This window comes from Branchiostoma belcheri, unplaced genomic scaffold (genome assembly GCF_001625305.1).
Source record: "Branchiostoma belcheri isolate BF01 breed outbred unplaced genomic scaffold, Haploidv18h27 scaffold94, whole genome shotgun sequence".
Lineage (NCBI taxonomy): Eukaryota > Metazoa > Chordata > Leptocardii > Amphioxiformes > Branchiostomatidae > Branchiostoma > Branchiostoma belcheri.
The window spans coordinates 904,494-925,530 of NW_017804620.1; the positions used below are offsets into that span (position 1 = coordinate 904,494).

The following is a 21,037-nucleotide window of genomic DNA, read 5'->3' on the forward strand; positions in this document are numbered from 1 at the left end:
GTCCTAGTGGTATCAGTAAATCCCCCAATCGAGCCCCCGCTGTCCCAGTGGTATCAGCAAATCCCCCAAGGGAGCCCCCGCTGTCCCAGTCCACTGGTCTGCAGGAATGTCCCGTCAGGGCCGTCCCATGATGCCCCGCGCGGACAGGTCCCATCGGGAAGAGTCAAGATGGCGGAAGGGGGCCGGGAAGCGAAAGGCGGGGTCTTCGCGAAGAGCATCAAACGGGCCACGCGCGCCAAGGAAAGGGTGAGTACTCGTCTTAAAGACGCAGGAGGTAGAAGACGTCTTGTGCGATCTGGGGATGTAAAGGAATGCGTGGGTTAGGAGGACTTAAGGTGAAAAAAACGGCCCGGAGTGTCGGAGTGACAGCGTCGCGTTGATGAAAGTTGATGGATTTTTGAGCTGTCAGGTGTTTTTGGGTGTGTGAAGAAATTCTGCGATCTCAGATCCACATTTCCTTCCCTTCACACCAACTTTAGCAGACTCCTGTACCCAACCCGAGCGGTCTGACCCGAAAAATACGAAAACCGGGCGCGATTTTACCCCTTGGTGGTAACAGAAGGGAATTTTAATAGCGAGTTGTGGGGCGAGTTTTTGGTGTGTGAGAACAGGTTCGTACACGGTTGGGTGCCTGACTAAAGCCTGGGTACCCGGGGGCGATCTGCACACACACTGCACAAAAATGTCGCCTGCCCACGGCACATTTTTCTCCCTTTAAACCTGCTGCTTCGCTGCACTCTGCGCGTTCCGTACGCTCGAGTATTGTTTGTTGTTGTTGACGGTGTAAGTTATAGTCCCGAGTTTTGTAGCCTCCGTAGCAGGCTTATAGAACTGGGGGTTTGGTTTAGTGGTCTTGGGCTGTTTTCTGATTAGCCCAGTTCTAATAAAAACAGGGGTAATTCAACCAGGCCGGCTATGTTGTCTATATGCAATCAGAAAATAGCATATAAAAGATCCCAAAGACCCTGAAGACCCCCCAAAACCCCCAGTTTTTGGCATCCTGTGGAGGCTAGGAGTTTTGGTGGATGTGTCTGTACCAGGACACCTGTACGTACCTGTATGTCCACTCCCACTTTTCTCACCTGGTGATGATTGTTGTTGTCTTGAAGCCACCTTTGTGAATCGTGGGCGTCACAAAAACTGTTTTTGTCAACAAGGAGAGGAAATTGAGGCATTATCACGAGCAATGTGCAAGTTATTAATAAAATAAGTTCCCCAAAGGTTTAATCATTATACACTGTATATAGGTATTTCTGTGCCCCATTTACTTTGTTTACTGTTGAATTTACAGGAAGTATTAGGATTAGACAACTACATTCTTTTTCAATTAAAATTGCTAGAAAAGTAGAAGTACTACTTGCATGTTTTGACAGTGATAAAGTACACTAGTTCTGATATAGTGATAAAGTTTTGTCCATGTTTTTGTATATCTGTAAAGTTACATTTTTGCCATAGTAGTTACTAGTACACTCCAGCAATTTTTTTCTCTCTCACAAAATGATTGTTCATGTTGGTGTTGAATTTCTTTGCTAGGATATTGACAATTTCCTGCACATTTGATTTTTGAAGCTGTATCGACTCATTTCCTAAGTGTTTCTGAGACATTTGTAACTGAAAACTGAAGCAACTTTATAACAGAGGAATGTAAGGAAAGCTTAAAAATCTTAATATGAATTATAATTCACTCTCTCTAGCCAAGGTACAGACTTTCGCTCAGACACATGATGATTTTCCAGGTCATTTTTTTCTATCTGAGAGCTATTTAATATGTTTGTCCTTGTGTAAGTGTCCTTCAATGTCAGAAACATGAAATAGTTTTGGTTTGGCCCAAGAACACTTAAATCTCACTGTAATTGTAACTCCTCTCTCTAGCCATGTACTGACTATTCCTACATACTTTTTATTCCTATTGACCTCCTGGCTTAGATTTCCTTTCATTCTTAGCAACCAACAAACCAAAATAATTAGACATGTGTCCTGAAAAACAAGAACTAGCTTTAGTTTGGACCAAGAAGTGCTGCATTTATCAGGTAACCTTAGCATGACCTTGAACCAAGGATAAACTTTGGTCCGACATACCTGACACATAATCTGCATTCCAATCTCACAAATAAGTCTCAGGGTGCAGTTTGTTTTTCCTTGAAAATGCCACTTAATTACCTGTACATTCAGTACATGTTTTTGTTATTTTGTGTAAAGTCACTCCAATTTAATTTCTTTCTTTCTTAGTTGGTAAGAAGATCACGTTTTATTGTGCTAACACAAAAAACTGTCTAATGCTAATAACAGTCTAAGGAAAAAACAGTTTGTGTTGGATTCAAGTTTTTATGTTGACATCCTGAAATATTACAATGTAATGTCCAATAACCAAGAAAATGAATTGATATGGCCCAATGTACAAATATGATACCATAACTCTGCAGTTTATGTCAACCTGACTTCGCAAACTTGAATTCATCATAGCTGACATTCCTTGGGAGCCTAATCTAGTGTCACATCTCTGTTTATTAAAGGCATCCGATGTGATTTCAGGGCAGAAAAACTGGAAATATTCTGAATAAGGCAATCTTTGTGATATTGACACATACTGATTCACATTAACACATTTGAGTCAGTATTTCATACTTTGGGCTTTTAACGCTGCAGAAACAAGCCCCAAGATGAGTCCTTTAATTTCTGGGTGGTACCCTTAAAATCATCCCAGGGCCCTTCTAGTAACCATTTTCCATCAGAATGTTGGGTATTTTTGCTCCATGAGGGTCAAATAAAATCTTGTTTCCAAGCCCTAAAAACTTCACTGGATGCCTTTAATTAAGGCTCCTTCATATGTCTAAACACCAGCCTAGGCTGATATTCAGTTACCAGACCCATAGCACACTGGACACAAACTATATTCAGTAGATTCATGTTCATTTTATAACTTCTGAGTTCTGACCATAGTCATCACAGTTAATGAGTTGAAATTTCCCCATACGTCACTATTATTACGTGCGTGACTTCTTGTCACAAGTTCTGTTTTCAGGGTCAGGGTCATGTTGGGTAGCTGGCATTAATGTTTTATAGCAAGGACAAAACATTCAACGAACTGGTATGTTAATTATGCTGGGACCAAATGTATTCAACCTTGTATTGTGTCATGAAATCAAGAGAAATTTCATGATTACTCTTCAGTTTTGGTCTGACGATTATGATGCTACATTCGAATGTGTTTCAACAAATTATGAAAAATGACATGCAGAAGCCCTCAGTTAATTATTCAAGCAATGTTGTCAATTTGGAAGGACAAGTTGGAAATGCAGAATAGAACTCTACCAAGTTCTAGAAGTAGACAAAACCTCTGTTAATTTTGAAAAAAAAAAGTTTTCAATTTTGATATCAGTTGAAAATGTAGAGTAGAAATCTACCATAGTACCAAGCTTTATATTAAGTAGATTGAAGCTTGGTCCTTCAAATCTTATTACAGTAGTGAAAGTACTTCCAGCAACAAGTTGTTCCATCCCTGGGCTTTTAGGTTAATTAATTTGTCGCCAATCCCTGCAGATGACCAGATTTGATATGACCAGAGGACAGAAAAGGACAGGATATAATCCATTAAAGTACCTGCACAAATTAGCCATCAAATTCCCAGTCAATCAGTAATGACAGGGATTGAAATCAATTTTTGGGAATAATAAAGCTAGAAAATGTAGGTGCAGGTTTCGAATGCACAACATAAGACAATTTTTGTCAGCAAAGCTATTACCAATATGCATATGACTGACTAACTTGAATCAGGAATTCTATAGCAAACTTTTATTTAAACAAGAACAAAGGTTTTCATATTTTCACACTTCATTGTCAGGAATATACTTGTATATTTATTTGTCTACAATATATATAGACTATTATACTATAATTAATAGTAGCCTTAAACCTACAAAAGTACAATATCTAGGTGCAGCCACAGTCAAAAATTAGGTGCACAGCTCCAATTTTGGGTAGTCGTGTACACAAAAGTATAATAAACACCAGTATTTCTAGCCTCCATAGCATGCCAAAAACTGGGGGGTTTGGGGGGTCTTTGGGAGCTTATATGTGCTATTTTCTGATTGCATATAGACAACATAGCCGGCCTGGTTGAATTACCCCCGTTTTTATTAGAACTGGGCTAATCAGAAAACAGCCGAAGACCACCAAACCCCCAGTTCTATAAGCCTGCTACGGAGGCTAATCAGAAAACAGCCGAAGACCACCAAACCCCATTCTATAAGCCTGCTACGGAGGCTACAGTATTTCTAGCCCAGGCCAGGTATGAGTATTGTTGATGAATCACCATGCCAGTAGTCTGAAAGCTCTGATTGTAGATCTGTCCAGGATCGCCCCTGGCAGAATTCCAACACCTGCATTCCTCTCAAATTCCGATTCAGAATCGCTCCTGAACCAAACCTGCAATTTGCATGCTCTAATCACCGACTCCAGCCTGCAAAATGTCGCGTGTAACGCTATGGCTTGTGCTGAGAATTTTCCCAGTTTTATTCGAGTCTTCTAGAGCCCTCGTGTACATTTTCCTAGCCTCCGTAGCAGGCTTATAGAACTGGGGGTTTGGTGGTCTTCGGCTGTTTTCTGATTAGCCTCCGTAGCAGGCTTATAGAACTGGGGGTTTGGTGGTCTTCGGCTGTTTTCTGATTAGCCCAGTTCTAAAAAAAACGGGGTAATTCAACCAGGCCGGCTATGTTGTCTATATGCATTCAGAAAATAGCACATAAAAGCTCCCAAGGACCAGGAAGACCCCCAAAACTCCCAGTTTTTGGCATAATATGGAGGCTAACTTTTTCCAGTGTCATGAGGCTTGCCCCCGGCAGATAACACATGTTTGGTGTGTTTGTTGTGCAAATAAACCCTCCATTCCTGCCATTCCTCACCAGCCAGGCCCCGGCAGACAAATATATTCAAAACAACCCACGGTATTTTTGGACGCACGAAACTCGCTGTTCAAACTGTTCTCCGAAATGAAACAAAGATGTTTGCAGTTTGTTTAAATGTCTGTGAACCCATACAGAAGTTGTGTATGAATATAGAGATAGCTATAAACCAACAGGTTATCTATTGCCTACAGGTGACAAAAAACAGGAACTATGTTGTACATGCATGTACCAGTGTGGCTGCTGACAACTTAGTGCCCCTCCCTCTAGTTTTAGCCCTTGCTGTTCAAAAATTCAGGTTAGAATGAAAGAAATATGTCTGTAGTTTGTTTTAATGTCACTGAACCCACATAGAAGTTTTGCGTGACTACAGAGTTAACTATAAGCTGGCATGTTGTGTATTGCTTACAGGTGACAAAAAACAGGACTATGTTGTACATGCATGTACTGGTGTGGCTACTGACAACTCAGTGCCCCTCCCTCTAGTTTTAACCCTTGCTGTTCAAAAATTCAGACTAGAATGAAAGAAACACATCAGTAGTTTGTTTTAATGTCACTGAACACACACAGAAGTTTTGCATGACCACAGAGTTAACTATAAGCTAGCATGTTGTTTAAATGCTTACAGGTGACTCACAGAAGTAAGAACTGCCGGTATGTTATGCATGTACCAGTAGTGTTGCATGTTATGACAACAAGTAAACATAAGGAACCTTGCTGTCAGAAAATTCAGGCATGCTGTTAGAATATGCAGCTAGATATGAAAGAAGGTGTTTTTGTCAGGTTGAAAATCAGAGCTGTGTTTGGTAGGCCACACCAATTTAATTATTTGTTTCACAGATTCGCCTTGTCCATTTATTCTGATTTGCAAAAAGAAAAAAAAAATTCTGCAAATCAACTGCAAAATGCTCAATGAAAGACATATTTTGGCCCCACTTTGACTTTGTGACATCACAATTTTTGCATCCCAGGTACAGGATGGATAGGGTGGTCAAGCGCAATGTTTTCATTAATGAGTTATAATGTAGGCTGAAAGACATGTAGCACTAGACTAGTATGGCTTCTCTGTCCCTCCCCCAGTTGTATTGTTGTCTGCCTAAGGCCACACATACAGTATTTGTGTGATGCCGTGACTTTATATTGTAGTCTGTAGTAGTGTCATGTTTTGGATCACTTTGTAGAAGCTTTTAGTCATCAAAGTCCATCAGTCTGAACTAAGACTTGCACGCAACATGCAGGGAGGAGTTAAGCCAGGTGGTCATGCAATTTGGATGTACGGCAATCAGAGATGGCAGACTTCACCCCCTCTCTTGCAACACTGTATAATGTTATGTATATTACAGACACAAACACAGACATGCACAGACAGACACACACACACACAGACACACATACACACTCTCTCTCCCACACACACGAACACAGACGCGCACACACAAACACACACTCTCTCTCACACACACACACATGAACACACACGCACAGACACATACACACACACACACACACGAACACACACACACTCTCTCTCACACACACACACACACACACATGAACTCACACAGACACACACACACACTGACAGACACACACACACAGACACACACACAGGCACACACACATACAGACACACACACACAGGCAAACATACTAGTACTACATGTAACACACACACACACACACACAAATTATTCAGACAGACAGACAGAGATTCAGACAAGTCCCTAAACAATACTTCACTCCATTAAGTAAGTAAAATGTTAAACACACTGATTTGGACCTGAATAGACACATGTAGGAGCAGACAAGGTGAAATGAAGTGAGTGTAAGAGAGAATCACAAATTGAATATAATGGACTGGTTACTAGTACATAGTGATGGGCTGTCCAAATGATCATTTACTTATTTCTTCTGATTCAAGAATATGGCCAATTGCACAACAAATTAAAGTTAGACATATAGAAGATAATATATAGGACATGTACCTTTTTTGTTTGTTTGTCTAGGCATCCTATTATAGCCCCAAATGCTTCGATAGGAGCAATGAAGTCAACACAAAAGGCTGAGTTTAAATTTAAACAATGAATTACTACTATGAACTTTTAATCAAACCACTGCATTGATATATGGAAAAAACTGTATCAACTAGGAAGTACTAGAACATGCCTGAAAAAAAGTATTTTGAGCCCTAGCCTGTTACTTGTCATTCAAGCTTCTTAGAACTGCAGCACCCTCACCCACAGCCTACAATCTACACAGCACAGCAAATAACAGATATTAGTAGAAAATGTGAAGAGGTATAATTAAGTTCGAAGGTTAGAATCCTTTCCCTGTTATTTCTAGCTCCAGGTTGCTCCTCTAATCGCTTTTCAACTATGTCAATAAGTCAGAGGAAATGGCTAAATGTGTCTCAAACAAATGGACAGTTGTTGACGAAGGTTACACATCCAAGTAATGTCTAACAAGGAAACAGTTACTCAAGCAAGTCATGAGATCTTAAAGTCTAAAATTCTGTCCAGTTGTAATTGTTTTATTGTATAAAACAACAGTTGGTTTTAGAATAAGGCCACAGCAAGTAATTTTTATAGATGACATCAGCGCGCGCATTAATTTTCGCCTGATTTTGGAAAAAAACAAGAAATTTTGTTGCCTTCTGACAGTGGTCAACATGCCGGAAGTATGTGCAAAGATGTCTGTTGCCATGCCGGAATGTGGATGGCAGATAACTACATGTATGAAGAGTGGTGTATATATAATATAATCTTATATTATAGCTAATTTTCTTTACTTCTCTTTGCTGCAGTTCTTACAGAGTATCGGCAAAGCGGAAAAGTCGGAAAAAGACGAGACGTTCGAAGATTATGTCGGCAATTTCAACAACCAACAGGTAAACTTTTTAACTTCATCCGTTCAGCAAAGAAAATTCACTGAGTTTTTTTTTAACAGAGTAGTTCAATGCAAGGCCTATACGACCACTTCTCGGCATTGAACTAGAAAGATGAGAGAAACATGGCTATTTCAAGAGATGGCGGTGAACGTTTGATTTGAAAGTCTTTAGATTGTAGGTTGGTGGGAAACACTTGTCAGGGAGGGAATTCCAAAGCTTGGCCGTACGAGGAAAGAAACTGTCACTGTAAAAAGATTTCAAACAAGGAATTTGGATGGGGAGTTAGCAAGATACTGTATAAGAAGATTCTTTGTACAACAAGTTGTTTCAACTCTTTGTCTGCTCAGTGCTTTACACCTTTGAAACAATATTTTCACATTTTTTGTTCCAGGCAGCTGCAGTCAAACTCCAAAAGGAGCTGAAAAACTATGCAAACAGTGTAAAAGGTGAGCTGGACAATGTGATAAATGCTGATAGTGAATAATGTACATATGCATAGCGTTTGTTTTCTCTGTTACGACCTGTACAGGGTTCTAGCTACATGTAGGATTTAATTTTAGTGTAGTGGCACTAGCCGCATGTCGAGGGAACAAAGCGACCAAGAGGGGAGATGGGGGGAAGGGGGGATGTGCCACTCTTCCGTGGTGCGGAGCTTTTAAAAATTGGAGCTAAAAAGTGGCCATTTGAGGGATACCCAAAGGGAAAAAATGTTATGTCTAAGGTATGTACAATGTATCCTTGATTGGTAATTTTTCACATTCGATTTGGCATTCTTGAACAAAGCATATATGTAGTGGAAGGATAACCGATAGATTTATTGAGATGACTTTTCTATTCACATGTTGTATGTTCCCTGCAGCAATGTCACTAGCCAGCAAAAACCTGAACGATGCGTTGAGTGAAGCGTACGGCGACGATTGGCCAGACAAGGATGAGGTAAGGAACACCCAGGACGTTTTATTTATTAGGGTTACTTTTAACCCTTGTCCTGTGGGACCCATATATATATGGGTTGCACATCCAGTACCATCTATATAGCACCCAGTATATGGGGGTATTTCTTGTGCAACGCATCACACAGCAGCGAAATGCAACAAATGCGGAAGTAACTACGCCACCGCAGGGCAACAGAAGGGTTTATGAGCTGGCCAAGGCTTCAAATTATTTGAAAATATTGTGTAAAAATTGTCAGCAGGACAAGGGTTAACAGTGTACAAAAGATTTTTTTTGAACCAGGTTGTCCAGTGTTTGAACAGTTTAATTCTAATGTGTTTTACCAACAGAATGATGAACTTTTATGCTTGATCCAGTTGCTTTAAGTAACAGTTTTTTGCGTTGATTTGCAGGTCCGTAACTTTGAACAGCAACCATTTATTTTTATGAGCCAACGTTTCGGTGACCGTCTGTCATCTTCATCAGGGCAATTCTGACTGGATTACTGTGCACTGACGCTAGATGTTACTTGGTGCATAGTGCACTAAAGGTGTTACATAGTTCACAGTTGAGTAACAGTTTTTGCGTTGATTCGCAGGTCCGTAATGCCCAGGACAGTATGGACCTGCTGTGGTCAGACTACCAGGAGAAGGTCACGCGAGAAGTCCTGTCACCGGTCAACACCTACCAGAGCCAGTTTCCTGAGGTCAAGGTCAGTCAAGGGCAAAGTGTACTTGGTCAGAGGTCAACGTCAAAGTGGACTGGTACAAGCATTGTTTAAAGCTGTCTAGTGATGATACTGTACTTGTACTTGGTGACACCGAGTTCCAGTCTGCGATAGTTCTAGGAAAAAATGAATTTTTGAACACCTCAATCCTTGGTTGATAACTCTGGCACTTGAAGGCATGATGATTTCTTGTTCTTTTCTGAGCTGGTATTAGTTACTTAGTAGCTGGTACTTCCACCAGTTTTTTAGTAATTTTGTACATCATGGAAAAAGAAGTCGAGGTCATCCAGCAAGAAACTATATTAGCCAATTAATGGACGACACCAAGCTCGACAGGAAAAATCTGATGGTAGAACTGAAGGATAGGAAGAGATGGAAAACAGTCATTGGAACCGAGGGAAGCTTGACCCAGTGAGTGAGAGTTAGAGTGAGTGAGTACATCATGCACTGAGGCTGTTAAACATGTCCCTCCGCAGCAAAGGATAGCAAAGCGTGGGAGAAAGCTGGTGGACTACGACGCAGCCAAACACACGCTCACAGCAGCACAGCAGTCCAAGAAGAGAGACGAAGCAAAATTACACAAGGTAAGATATCAATGTTTTTACATTTCACCCATACTATAGTATGGGAGCCATGCTCAGGCATGGTGGTTCTGGATAGTCAAATCTACGTTCTTGGTTACGCAGACACTACCCAGAACCGCGCCTGATCCTAACCCTAACCCTATCAGGCATAGAACTAGACAGGCATGGTTCTGGATACAACAGAGACTATCCAGAACCGCGCCTGATCCTAACCCTAACCCATTCAGGCATAGAACTAGATAGGCACGGTTCTGGCTACAATAGCGACTATCCAGAACCGTGCCTGATCCTAACCCTAACCCATTCAGGCATAGAACTAGACAGGCATGGTTCTGGATACAACAGAGACTATCCAGAACCGTGCCTGATCCTAACCCTAACCCATTCAGGCACAGAACTAGACGGTTCTGGATACAATATAGAGACTATCCAGAACCGTGCCTGATCCTAACCCTTACCCATTCAAGCATGGAACTAGACAGGCACGGTTCTGGCTACAGAAGAGATTATCCGTGACCTCTTTGTGACCTCTGTGTGCCCTCTGACCTTTGCCCCAGGCCCAGGACGAGTGTCAGAAGGCGAAGAAGGTTTACGACGACGTGAACAACGGGTTGATGGAGGAACTTCCCGCGCTGCACGACAGCCGCATCGGGTTCTACGTCTCCACGTTTCAGGCGCTCTTTTCTTCTGAACAACGCTTTCACACAGACATGGGGCAGGTAGGGAGGGAACGAGGGAGGGAGGGAATGGATGAGTGAATGAAGGATTGAATGAATGAATGAACAAATGAATGAATGAATGATAAGGTAAGGAGAGACTGAGTGAATGAAAAATGAATGAATGAAAGACATTTTGTACTCTTCAGCATTAATTCTTCCATATAGGTGGGTATGAGTGGCATTTAGTTGGTAGTTGTAATGAAGGGACAACAGAAGAAAAACACTATCAAAATAAGACGTGGAAGCACCATCTTTCCGATCTTTAGGGAGAACTCTAGTTTGTTTGTGCTTAAAATGTACCCATCTCTTCCCTCCCCCTCAGTTGAAGAGCAGATTGGGAGACACGCTGGAAAAGCTTCAGCAGGAGGCAAACACTGGGAAGTTTGCCACCAAAAGGCTACCGAGGTATGACAGGCATCCATGCATAGAATTTTGTTCATACCTTCAGTTTCCAAATCTGATTTATGACTGTACAGACTAGTAAATAGGGTCAGGGTTAGGGTTCTGCAGAATGCAGTACTGGAATGATTCACAAGGAGGCTCTTCTGCACAGAAATAATCCTTTACATGTATATCTGGTATTGTAGGGATAAACTTGCATCTTTACTTGAGGAACAGACTTTCTGTTTCATCTTCTGGTTTCAGCATTATTTGTCTTGAAACCTGAGAACAACTGATTGCATACAGTTGCATACAGATGTACAATGTATGTGTGGCCTTATACAAGATGATCGATTCAAAAATTTATGCTGTATACAATGTCCATGTGTTGTTTTGCACTGTTCTGACCCCTGAAACAACAGCCTGTTCAAAGCTGATAGTGGACAGGGTAATGTTATATACATCTGGGTATATTTCAAACAAGATTTATTTGTTCATTTGTTGTTTTCTCAGGTCGCCCGGTCCTGCGTCTCCATCAATGGCGGAAGTTGTTGAAGCTGCGATGAACAAACCGTCACTCCAGAACGACACAGACCATCCTTACGAATCGGTAGACTTACATGGAGGGGTGAGTGTAACAAATCAATCAATCAATCAATCAATCAATCAATCAAGTGGTTTATTGATAAAACGAGGAATTTGCAGCCACAGGCTGAATTACATCCTGTTGTACAATTAATTCATTTTAAAATTCATTAGTATACAGTAAAAATCATCATAGTTATTTACAATTATTAGCATTAAAACTTGGTTACACAATCATTAAGATCTAAAACACTGATTGATTTATAAAATTGCTACAGGAGGGACAACATTACTTTGACGTTCACTTAACAGACATTACATACAGATAACAATTCATGTACTTATAGATGATTATTTAAAAGGGATATCATATATGGGATACTGCTGTTCTTATAGCGTTCGGTTCTAGCCTTGGGACAGTCAAGTAGATTGCTGGAGCGTGTGGTTCGTCCAGTAGTGTTCCCACGTGTGGGTGGTAGCCAACTGCGGAATTCTTTGGAACTAACAAGTTTCTTAGCGAAGTCTAGAGTGAGGTCGTCTCGTCGTTGATCAAGTGTAGGTATGTCCAGAGTCATGCAAGCCTCGCGATACGATGTATAGGCTGGGCCCAGGATTATTCGACACGCCCGTTTCTGTATGAACTCAATTCTGCGTCGCTGTTTGATGGTCAGTCCTGCATGCCAGGCGGGCGCTCCATACTCACAACTTGGGCGCACAAAAGTTTTGTAACAGGTAAGTAGGTCATCGCGGGATAGACAGAATTGTTTGAGTTGTTTTAGCATAAATAGTTTTCTGTTGCCTTGTTTGACGATATGGTCCACATGTGCATTCCAACCGAGATCGGCCTGGAGGTACAGACCGAGCAGTTTCACTGTCTTCACCTCAGCTAACGGTTCACCGGCGATGGAAAGGGTTGGTAGTGGTGGCGGTGTTTTTAGGAAGCACACGTGCATGACTTTGCACTTTTTTGGGTGTAGCTGCATGTTTCTTGATGTTGCCCATTCGTCGAGGTGGTCAAGGTCTGTTTGTATGGTAGACGCGTCCCCGATCATCCTGCTCTCAGCTAAGTTAAGGTCGTCAACAAATTTCCATCGCTTAGCTGAGGCGTACTCACATGCGCTGTTTATTAAGGCGAGGAAAATCAGGGGTCCAAGGACGGTTCCTTGTGGTAGCCCGCAGCTGGTCTCCCTCCAGTCCACAAACTAACAAACAAACAAACAAACAAACAAAACTTGGTCCAGAGGTAAACAAATTCTCCACTTCAGAACTTGAAGATGGCAGGTTGTCTTGTGGTTAGGGTTGTTGACTCAGAATCTAGATCTGAAGGTTGTGGGTTTGAATCCCTGGTAGGCCCCACTGTTGTGTCCTTGGTATTTTCTCACTCTTCTTATGTGAAAGTTTCAGCTTCAGTTAGGGATGTCCTCTTTGATTGTAGGTATAGCCGGAGGTCCCGTGTTTGAGGAGATCCACAACTTTGTGCTTGAGATGTGACTGTCCTTGGACAAAGGGTTCCTTCATGGTGTGAGTGGTCCCAACCTTACAGCCCAGTCATACGCAGTTTGTACTTAACTGTATGAAATCGTGCGCTAGGCCTAAAGGCAGTTTACCACGTATGAGTATGAAACGAAACAATGATCTCATTCAGCTTTGTTTTCTTCTTTTCAGCTAAAGAACGGCGAGGTAGACGTCAACATCGCGAAACCGAAACTTCCGAGCGGCGAAATCGAAGGGCCATCCGCCAAGGTACCCGGCATGTCCGTCAAAGGCCCCTCCCTCACCACCCCCTCTTTCTCCGCCCCCTCGTTTAACCCCCCCTCCGTTAAAGCCCCCTCTGTTAAATCACCAGCCGTGGAAGTTAACACCCCCTCTGTAGGAATCGAAAAACCCAAACTGCCCAGTGGCTCCATTAACGGCCCCGATGTCGACATTAATGCCCCAGATTTTTCGGTAAACGCTCCTTCCTTAAGTAAACCTGACTTGTCCCTTAAAGGTCCAAACGTTTCCGGCCCAGATCTTAAGATGCCGAATCTTAAGGGTCCGGATGTGGATCTTAAAGGCCCGGATGTCAAGATGCCAGGACTTAAAGGGCCAAGTCTCTCGGCGAAGATGCCTGACTTGTCTGGTCCGAGTCTTGAGGGTCCGCAAATCAAGGGGGGCTTGAAAGGTCCCGATGTCAAGGCCCCCGAGGTGGATGTGAATCTGCCTGGCGTCAAGGCCCCCGATGTTTCCCTCGGTTCGCCTGATGTGAAGGGCCCCAGTTTCAAGGCCCCAGATCTCTCCACGAAAATGCCTGATATCAAGGCCCCCAATGTCAAGGCCCCAGACCTTTCCCTAAAATCGCCCGATATCAAGGCCCCAGACCTTTCCCTCAAATCGCCTGATATCAAGGGCCCTAATATCAAGGCCCCAGATGTTTCCTTCAATCCGCCTGATATCAAGGGCCCTAATATTAAGGGTCCAGACATTTCTCTCCCAAAAAGTCCAGATATTTCCCTTCCAAAAGGTCCAGACATTTCTCTCCCAAAAGTTAAGGGTCCGGATATTTCCCTACCAAATGTTAAAGGTCCGGATATTTCCCTACCAAAAGGCCCAGACCTCTCTGTTAAGGGTCCTGAAGCGAAACTCCCCGACGTGAGTCTGAAAGCCGACGCTCCGAGTGCTTCCATCAACGGGCCAAACGTGTCCTTAAATGGCCCCGACATGAAGGCGCCGACCGCCGAAGAACCCTCGCTTCTTGAGGAAATCAGCGCGAACATCCCCGGGTGGTCTTCGGTACAAGTCGGAGAACCGGAAGTCAAGGCGAGCGTTCCGGACGCCAAACTCTCGGCCAAGGGGCCATCGCTGTCGGCGGAAATACCGGAGGAGCCGCCGTACGCGACGGTTAACAAAGCACGCAAGATGGCGGCGGGGATCGTAAGTCCGGTTTTCCGTTGTGGAAGTTTTCCGGTGGCGGCAAGGCTTCAAGGTGGAGGTGGTTAAAGAATATAAAGAAGTGGCCGGTGGTGGCAATGTTCGTTGTACTCTTTGTGTGTTCATGGGCAGTAGATTTAAACCTTCTTGAAATTCATTTTGGGAGCCTGAAACTTAAGATGTACAGAAAAAAAAAGACTAAAAGACTGGTGGTTCGTGTAGAGGTGGCTGGTGATGGTGACAGTTCTCCCCGAACCCATTTTGTTAACTTCCCAAATATTGGGATTTGCACAATCCAATAAAAATGCAATTGTTCATGTAGTACATGTATTAGATTTCTAAAGATATCTAGGCACTAGAAATCCCACCATTGATTGTAAAATTTAAAGTGCATTTTCATCCCATACTGTACAGATTGTCTTGTTAGATAGTCTCTTAGTATATACTAGTAGATGCAACGTGTTGTACCTCATACAATTGTTGTGCGATTAAGTTTTTTTATCATTGTGTCCTAGGGAGTATATTTTAACTTTGAATCTTGTTCATGTTACAAGTTGTTTGGCACCAGATTTGTATTGGTTATGGGTTAGGCAGCAGGGAGAAGGCTATACCTGTGTTTTTAATGATAAGAAAATGGTTGATGAATTTAGTAATTTTTTTTTTTATTTGATATTTTTTTAGATAGTGACAGCTTGTAGAGATTGTGCATTTTATCCTCCAAGCTGAGATTTTTCTGTCCCCTGTTAGGATTTCCTGTTTTAAAAGTTTGACATAAACCAACACGTCCTGTCAACAGGCATGAAAGTCATGGTCCATGCTGGCTTCCATGCTGAGATTTTTCTGTCTGTTGTTAGGATGTTCCTGAGGCAGAAGTAGAAGCGACCGTCGACCCGGGGAAGGTGGAACTAAACGCAAACGTCACGCCGAACGCTGACGTCACACCGGCCGCTGAGGAAGCACCAGACAGAACTCCCAGCCCCACGGAAAACAACAAACCTGCAATGCCAGATGACACCTTGTACTCCGTAAGTACATCTTATTACCTGGATGTCTAACCTTCATTGATGTAGTTTTGCTGAATGTGCATTTAATGTTCCAGATGACACTTTGTACTCCATAGGTCTTTCTCTTGTCTTTAGGCCACACCAATGTAATTGCTTGTTTGTCAGATTTTTTCAGAACCTAAAGTCTTTTTTTTTCTGAAAATCAGAAAAAAATGGACAGGGCAAATCTGAGAAACGGCAAATTAAATTGGTGTGGCCTAAGCTTTTTAAAGAAGCTTATAATAACTTTGGAATCTTGTAATACCTGGATGTCTTAAACCTTCATCGACATAGTTTTACTAAATGTTTGTGCAATTATTGTTGTTTCAGGTCATCATGTATTAAGTTTTTCAGTGACAGTTTTCAAAATCTATCCAGCTGCTTGCAATTGAGTATGTTTTCTTGTGTAATCTCCAAGCAGAGGTTGTGGGGGAATGATCGTTACCTTTTTATATATGGCCTTTTTTTGTCACTTAACCCCCACCATCGGTGGCCGCGGACCTTCTCTGGCTAATGGATACTGCCTGGCCAATTTGATACTGTCTTTTTGCCACCGAGAGGGATCTGCTTGGAGATTATTCTTGTGTATCTCCTTACCTGGATGTGTATCTTTCATGGATTGACAGATTGATTGATTTGTTGTTTCAGGTGATCACGACTCACAGCTACACCCGCTGTGACTCAGACGAGTTGTCGTTCCAGACAGGAGAAACCATCCACATCATTCCTTTTGAGGATCCAGACGATGCTGTAAGTATCTATATACTGATGTTATTATCTTCTTTTTCTTCCCATTCTGTGCAAACCTCAATTGGTTGAGGGCTCCAGCACGGTTGGGGTGGGGGTATTAGATGTGGTGGTCACTCGTACAAGTTTTGTGTGTGTATGTTGTGGTCTGCAGCTCCTCAATGGACTAATATTTTTCTATTGTCCCTAAAATGTCCCAAACTGTCTTAATAGTTGTCCAGGCAAAAATTTTAGTGGTCAGTGGTCATCGGGACACCATTAATTTCGAGCCCTGACTGGTACTGAGGCTTGATGGCAGCCTGCCATTTTGCTCTATCCTGTGGGTTGATGTTTTGAAGGACCTTCCTTATGAAGTCCAATTCCTCATTATGTTTACCAAAGGAAAAGATATAGTTTTTGCTCAGTTTCTTCCTCTTCTTCTTCTCCAAACAGTGACCAATGACATGATTTGTTGACGTCTGTCACCATGGTTACTAGTTTTTGGTTACATAATGTTGCAATTTCATGGTCTGCTCTGCTCCTGTCACCATATACTAGTAGTACATGTATGTGAATGTGTTTGAGTAAGAATTAACAGAGTAGACCATGTCCGAAGGTAAACATTATGCATTTGCTTTGCAAATGTTACTTCTCTAGTTTCCTAACTTGTTTTTTCTTCCGTTCCAGGACGAGGGTTGGTTGATGGGAGTGAAGGAGTCGGACAGTTCAAAAGGTCTGCTGCCGGAAAACCACACAAAACGGATACAGACTTAAGCAGCAGCGAACAGGCAACGTTTTTACTTAAACTGAAAATTCAACAAAAAAAAACAACAAATAATAATAATCCTTCGCCAGACTTCCATTATGATAGCTTACTTGAGAGATTTCATCTTAAACTGCCTTCAGGATGGCTTTGAAAGACAGGATCATGGATGAAATAATTTTCCTCTCATTTTCCTCTCATCATCTGATTTTCTCAAGTCGATTGATCATTTGGAGAAAAGAGCTTTTGGTCATTTCCTTAATTAATATTCCTGAGGTACTTGCCACCGTATCAGTCATTACAATGAAGGTACATTTGTACTTTGAAAAGCACTTTGATGGAACTTGCCATGACTCCATAGTTCTCTTGCAGTACATTTTAAAAAGGAATCAAAGCAAAAAAAAAAGGCATAAAATTGAGATTCTGCCATGTAACATGACCTCTTGCCACCATGTTTCCGTCATTCACTTTGCCAGTTTTTTTTACATAGTTTTGACTGCAATTCTTCTTCTGTTATTCTATGCAATGCCATTTTAGATTATAGTTCGTGTTTTTAAAAAAAAAAGCAAGCAAATTTTTTTGCTGCTTGAATTCCCTGCAATTTGATGACATCTTTTATGTTGATACTATTTGTAAATTTCTGTTCAGGATACATTTTTTATTATCATTATTATTATTATGACATTTAGTTTTGGAAAAAACAGGCACTTAAGCCCATGAACAAGTTATGAATATTAAATGACCCACCTACTGTTGGGTTGTTTTGTTTCTGATGTATGTACAAACCCTTGTGGTCTTAACTTGCCTTGAAAAAGGAGGCCTGACAAAATATAATTTTGCATGTTTTTACCCCAAATAGGAGCTACAGAAATGCGATTTGTGCATTTTTAAGAGTGTTGAAATGTTAGTGGCAGTCCAAGAGTAAGATTGAATGATAGCAGAATCATAGCAGACTTTTCTGAGCAAAATTATTAAATTTTGGGGTAGAAACAAACAAAAAAAGATTTTGTCAGGTTCCCCTTTATTCAACCCTTCTAATACCTCACGATGCAGAGATATGTACTCAGTTTGTTCAGTCAAAAAGTCTCCAAGCAAGAGTTGGTGCATTTTTTCATCTTTTCTCCCATTTTGTACGTTTTTTTCAATGGTTTTACAGTTACGAATTGTTCCCTTTAAAAGAGACGCAAGACGAGTACAAAAAAGGATGTAGAAAAATGAGACCAAACCATGTATCTGCTTGGAGATTTTGTTTGACAGAATTATAATTGATTGATCGATTGATTATTGACAGTTGTTGCCTGCGACATTTGGAGCTGACTTATCACCATGGAGATTATAGAATTTTGTACACAATTTAGTAAAAAGTTAAGTCGTGGTGAAGGTATATCAATAGTTGTAATGTTTAGGTTACGTATAAGTGTATCAACAATACATTTAGTGGACAGGTTTTCCTACCAAATTACAGTAGCAATGGATTCAACCACTTGTACTAAATACTCCATTCAATTGTGACTGAGGCCATACTGACTTATTTTCTAGGTCCTTGGACATTTCAAAGTAAAAATTACGAAAGATAAAAACAGAGCATTTGGGAAAAGAGGAAAACTTGAAGTACAAGAACCAACAAAGTAATTTGGTGTGGCCTCAGAAAATTCAAAACTCCATGTACAAAACCTTACCGTAACTGTGACAATATTTCCAGTCTCTTATACTACTAAGGGACCTAACATTATTTACAATAACAGAGTTGATACTGTACTGAAATTAGCTGTTCTACAGTAGTATGTTTGCTATACATATCGAGCTGTCTCAACCAAACAATCTTACGGTAATACTTGTCTTATTTTGACTATAATGACGACTTAAACTCTTAAATGCAATATAATTTAGTATTTCCCAGGTATAAGGGGGATATTATGTCTTATATGTATAACAGGTTCAGGTGTAAGTTATTATTCAGAATATATATATTATATATATTTGCAAGGGTGTCTTGAAAATGGTAATATTGTACTTTTTACACAGACTTATATTTATGTTAACAAACATAGCGATACTTTCTCAAGTACTGAATTATGTCTCTTTTTAAACCTTATTAAATAAAGAGACTAATCATGACTTGTGTGTGTTTGTTCTTTTCTTGATATGATTCTCTTATATGAACAAAGCAAGACTGTTTAAGGGATTTTGGGCTTGAAATACATTTTTCTGCATACCTGCACTAACGTTACATGTATAACGTTAACGCTACATCTATATAAACCCAGTGCATGGACTAGTCATGAATGAATGACTGGTGCAGGCACAAAATGGTGGGGAAATATGAAACCCAATACCCTACAGGTTGCGGTTTGTTAGAGGCTTGAAAAGGGTGTCCTATTTCATAGTGAGTACATTTTACACGCTTATGTGACTGTATTTTGACAGTAACTGTTGGTTGATTTAAGTTTTCAAGGTAAATTACGTTATGTCATTATGAGACATGTCTACGTTTACCGTAACACATTTAAAATCCCAAGAATTTAGCGTTATCTGGAACTCACTATCCCCCATGCAGACCCTTCCATCGCGAGGCGGGAAAATGTGAAGCCCGATACTCTATAGTTCGCGGTTGGTCAGAGGCTCAAAAAGGGTCCTATTTCATAGTGATTACATTTTACACGCTTATCTGACGGCATTTTGACAGCAACTGTTGGTTAATTTAAGTTATTAAGATAAGTTACGTTAGATACAAGTCTACATGCACCGTAATGTATTAAAAAGCCCGAGGATCTAGCGTTAGCTGGAACTCCCTATCCCCCATGCAGACCCTTCTAGCGGCAGTGCCATGTCGTCTGCAAAAAGTTGTGCTGAAGTTCAGAAGGTATTTTTAACGTCAAACTTTTGCAGTTGTTGCTGGTTTATTCCTTATTTTCGTGATGTCTGACACATAAATATCTTCGTGCTGTTCACCATCTACTGAGATCTTTAGAAAAATAAAGCAGTGACGTGTACATTAAGTTTTAGCCTGCTAGCTGACTTTGTTGAAGTACAGAAAGGGGGAGGGGGGCGACCTTGCTTTGCCTGAAGAACAACGATCAGACACGGTTCTGGTATATGGATAGTTTTCTCATATCTAAAACGTAGTGACACAACATATAGTACTAGCATATTATAAATCAACACACTGACCAGGCACGTCTAACCCTTGGAAAGTCTCACAAATATTAGTGAGTGAGTGAGTGTGTATACAGATTCAGTAGTGGCAAGGAATTGGACATTGTAGAACAAGGGGTATTTCAAAACCTACCAAAAAACTTACCAAAGCATTATGTGGTATCATGGTGGTATTTCTACCTCCATGGTGGTATCAAGTAGATATCAATTGTGATGTTTCGCTGTGTTTTCAAAATAAACCAGCTACTGATGCTTGGTATTGGTATTAGCTTTGTTGATTGCCTTAATGAATAGGGTGGTAGCTGGTCTACTATACAGATTTTCTCCTGGCACGGTTCTGGATACGCATGGAGTACCCAGAGTACCTAAGCATGATTCTAGATTCTGCATGTGTAAGAAACAGGAGGAGTTAGTAGAAACAGATAAAGTTATAGGATTTGGCGCTCTCACCACAATCGAAGGCCCCGGATTTCGATTCCCGGTGTGGGAACCACTGTAAGAAACAGGGGCGAGCAGTAGAAACAGATAAAACCCTCAGGTCCCAGGCTGGGGTTCAAACCCACGGCCTCCCGAGCACTAGCTTCAGACTCTGATGCTCTAACCACATCGCTTAAAGGTCTAGACCTATCGGCCGAGTCAGTTGGTAGTGCCTATAAACCCCCCACTGTTACAGAGTGTCCAGAACCGTACCTGAGCATGATTCTAGATTCTGCATGTCACAG

At 41.3% G+C, this 21,037-nt stretch overlaps 1 protein-coding gene across 3 annotated transcripts; it reads left to right on the forward strand.

The window, feature by feature from the left end:
* The first annotated feature begins 123 nt into the window (after positions 1-123).
* Positions 124-17,224, forward strand: LOC109461579 (myc box-dependent-interacting protein 1-like). 3 transcript variants are annotated; one of them, XM_019757953.1, is made up of 14 exons: positions 124-246; positions 7,705-7,788; positions 8,180-8,234; positions 8,648-8,724; positions 9,320-9,433; positions 9,925-10,032; positions 10,590-10,751; positions 11,074-11,156; positions 11,646-11,760; positions 13,383-14,069; positions 14,106-14,630; positions 15,482-15,652; positions 16,319-16,420; positions 17,084-17,224. In XM_019757953.1, exons 1-14 carry the CDS (start codon positions 169-171, stop codon positions 17,168-17,170), a joined length of 2,448 nt encoding a protein of 815 aa, XP_019613512.1. In that variant the 5' UTR covers positions 124-168; the 3' UTR covers positions 17,171-17,224. The 3 variants fall into 3 exon arrangements, with proteins under 3 accessions (XP_019613512.1, XP_019613511.1, XP_019613513.1); XM_019757952.1 differs by having other exon boundaries at positions 13,383-14,630; XM_019757954.1 differs by lacking the exon at positions 14,106-14,630 and having other exon boundaries at positions 13,383-13,460.
* Positions 17,225-21,037: the final 3,813 nt, after the last annotated feature.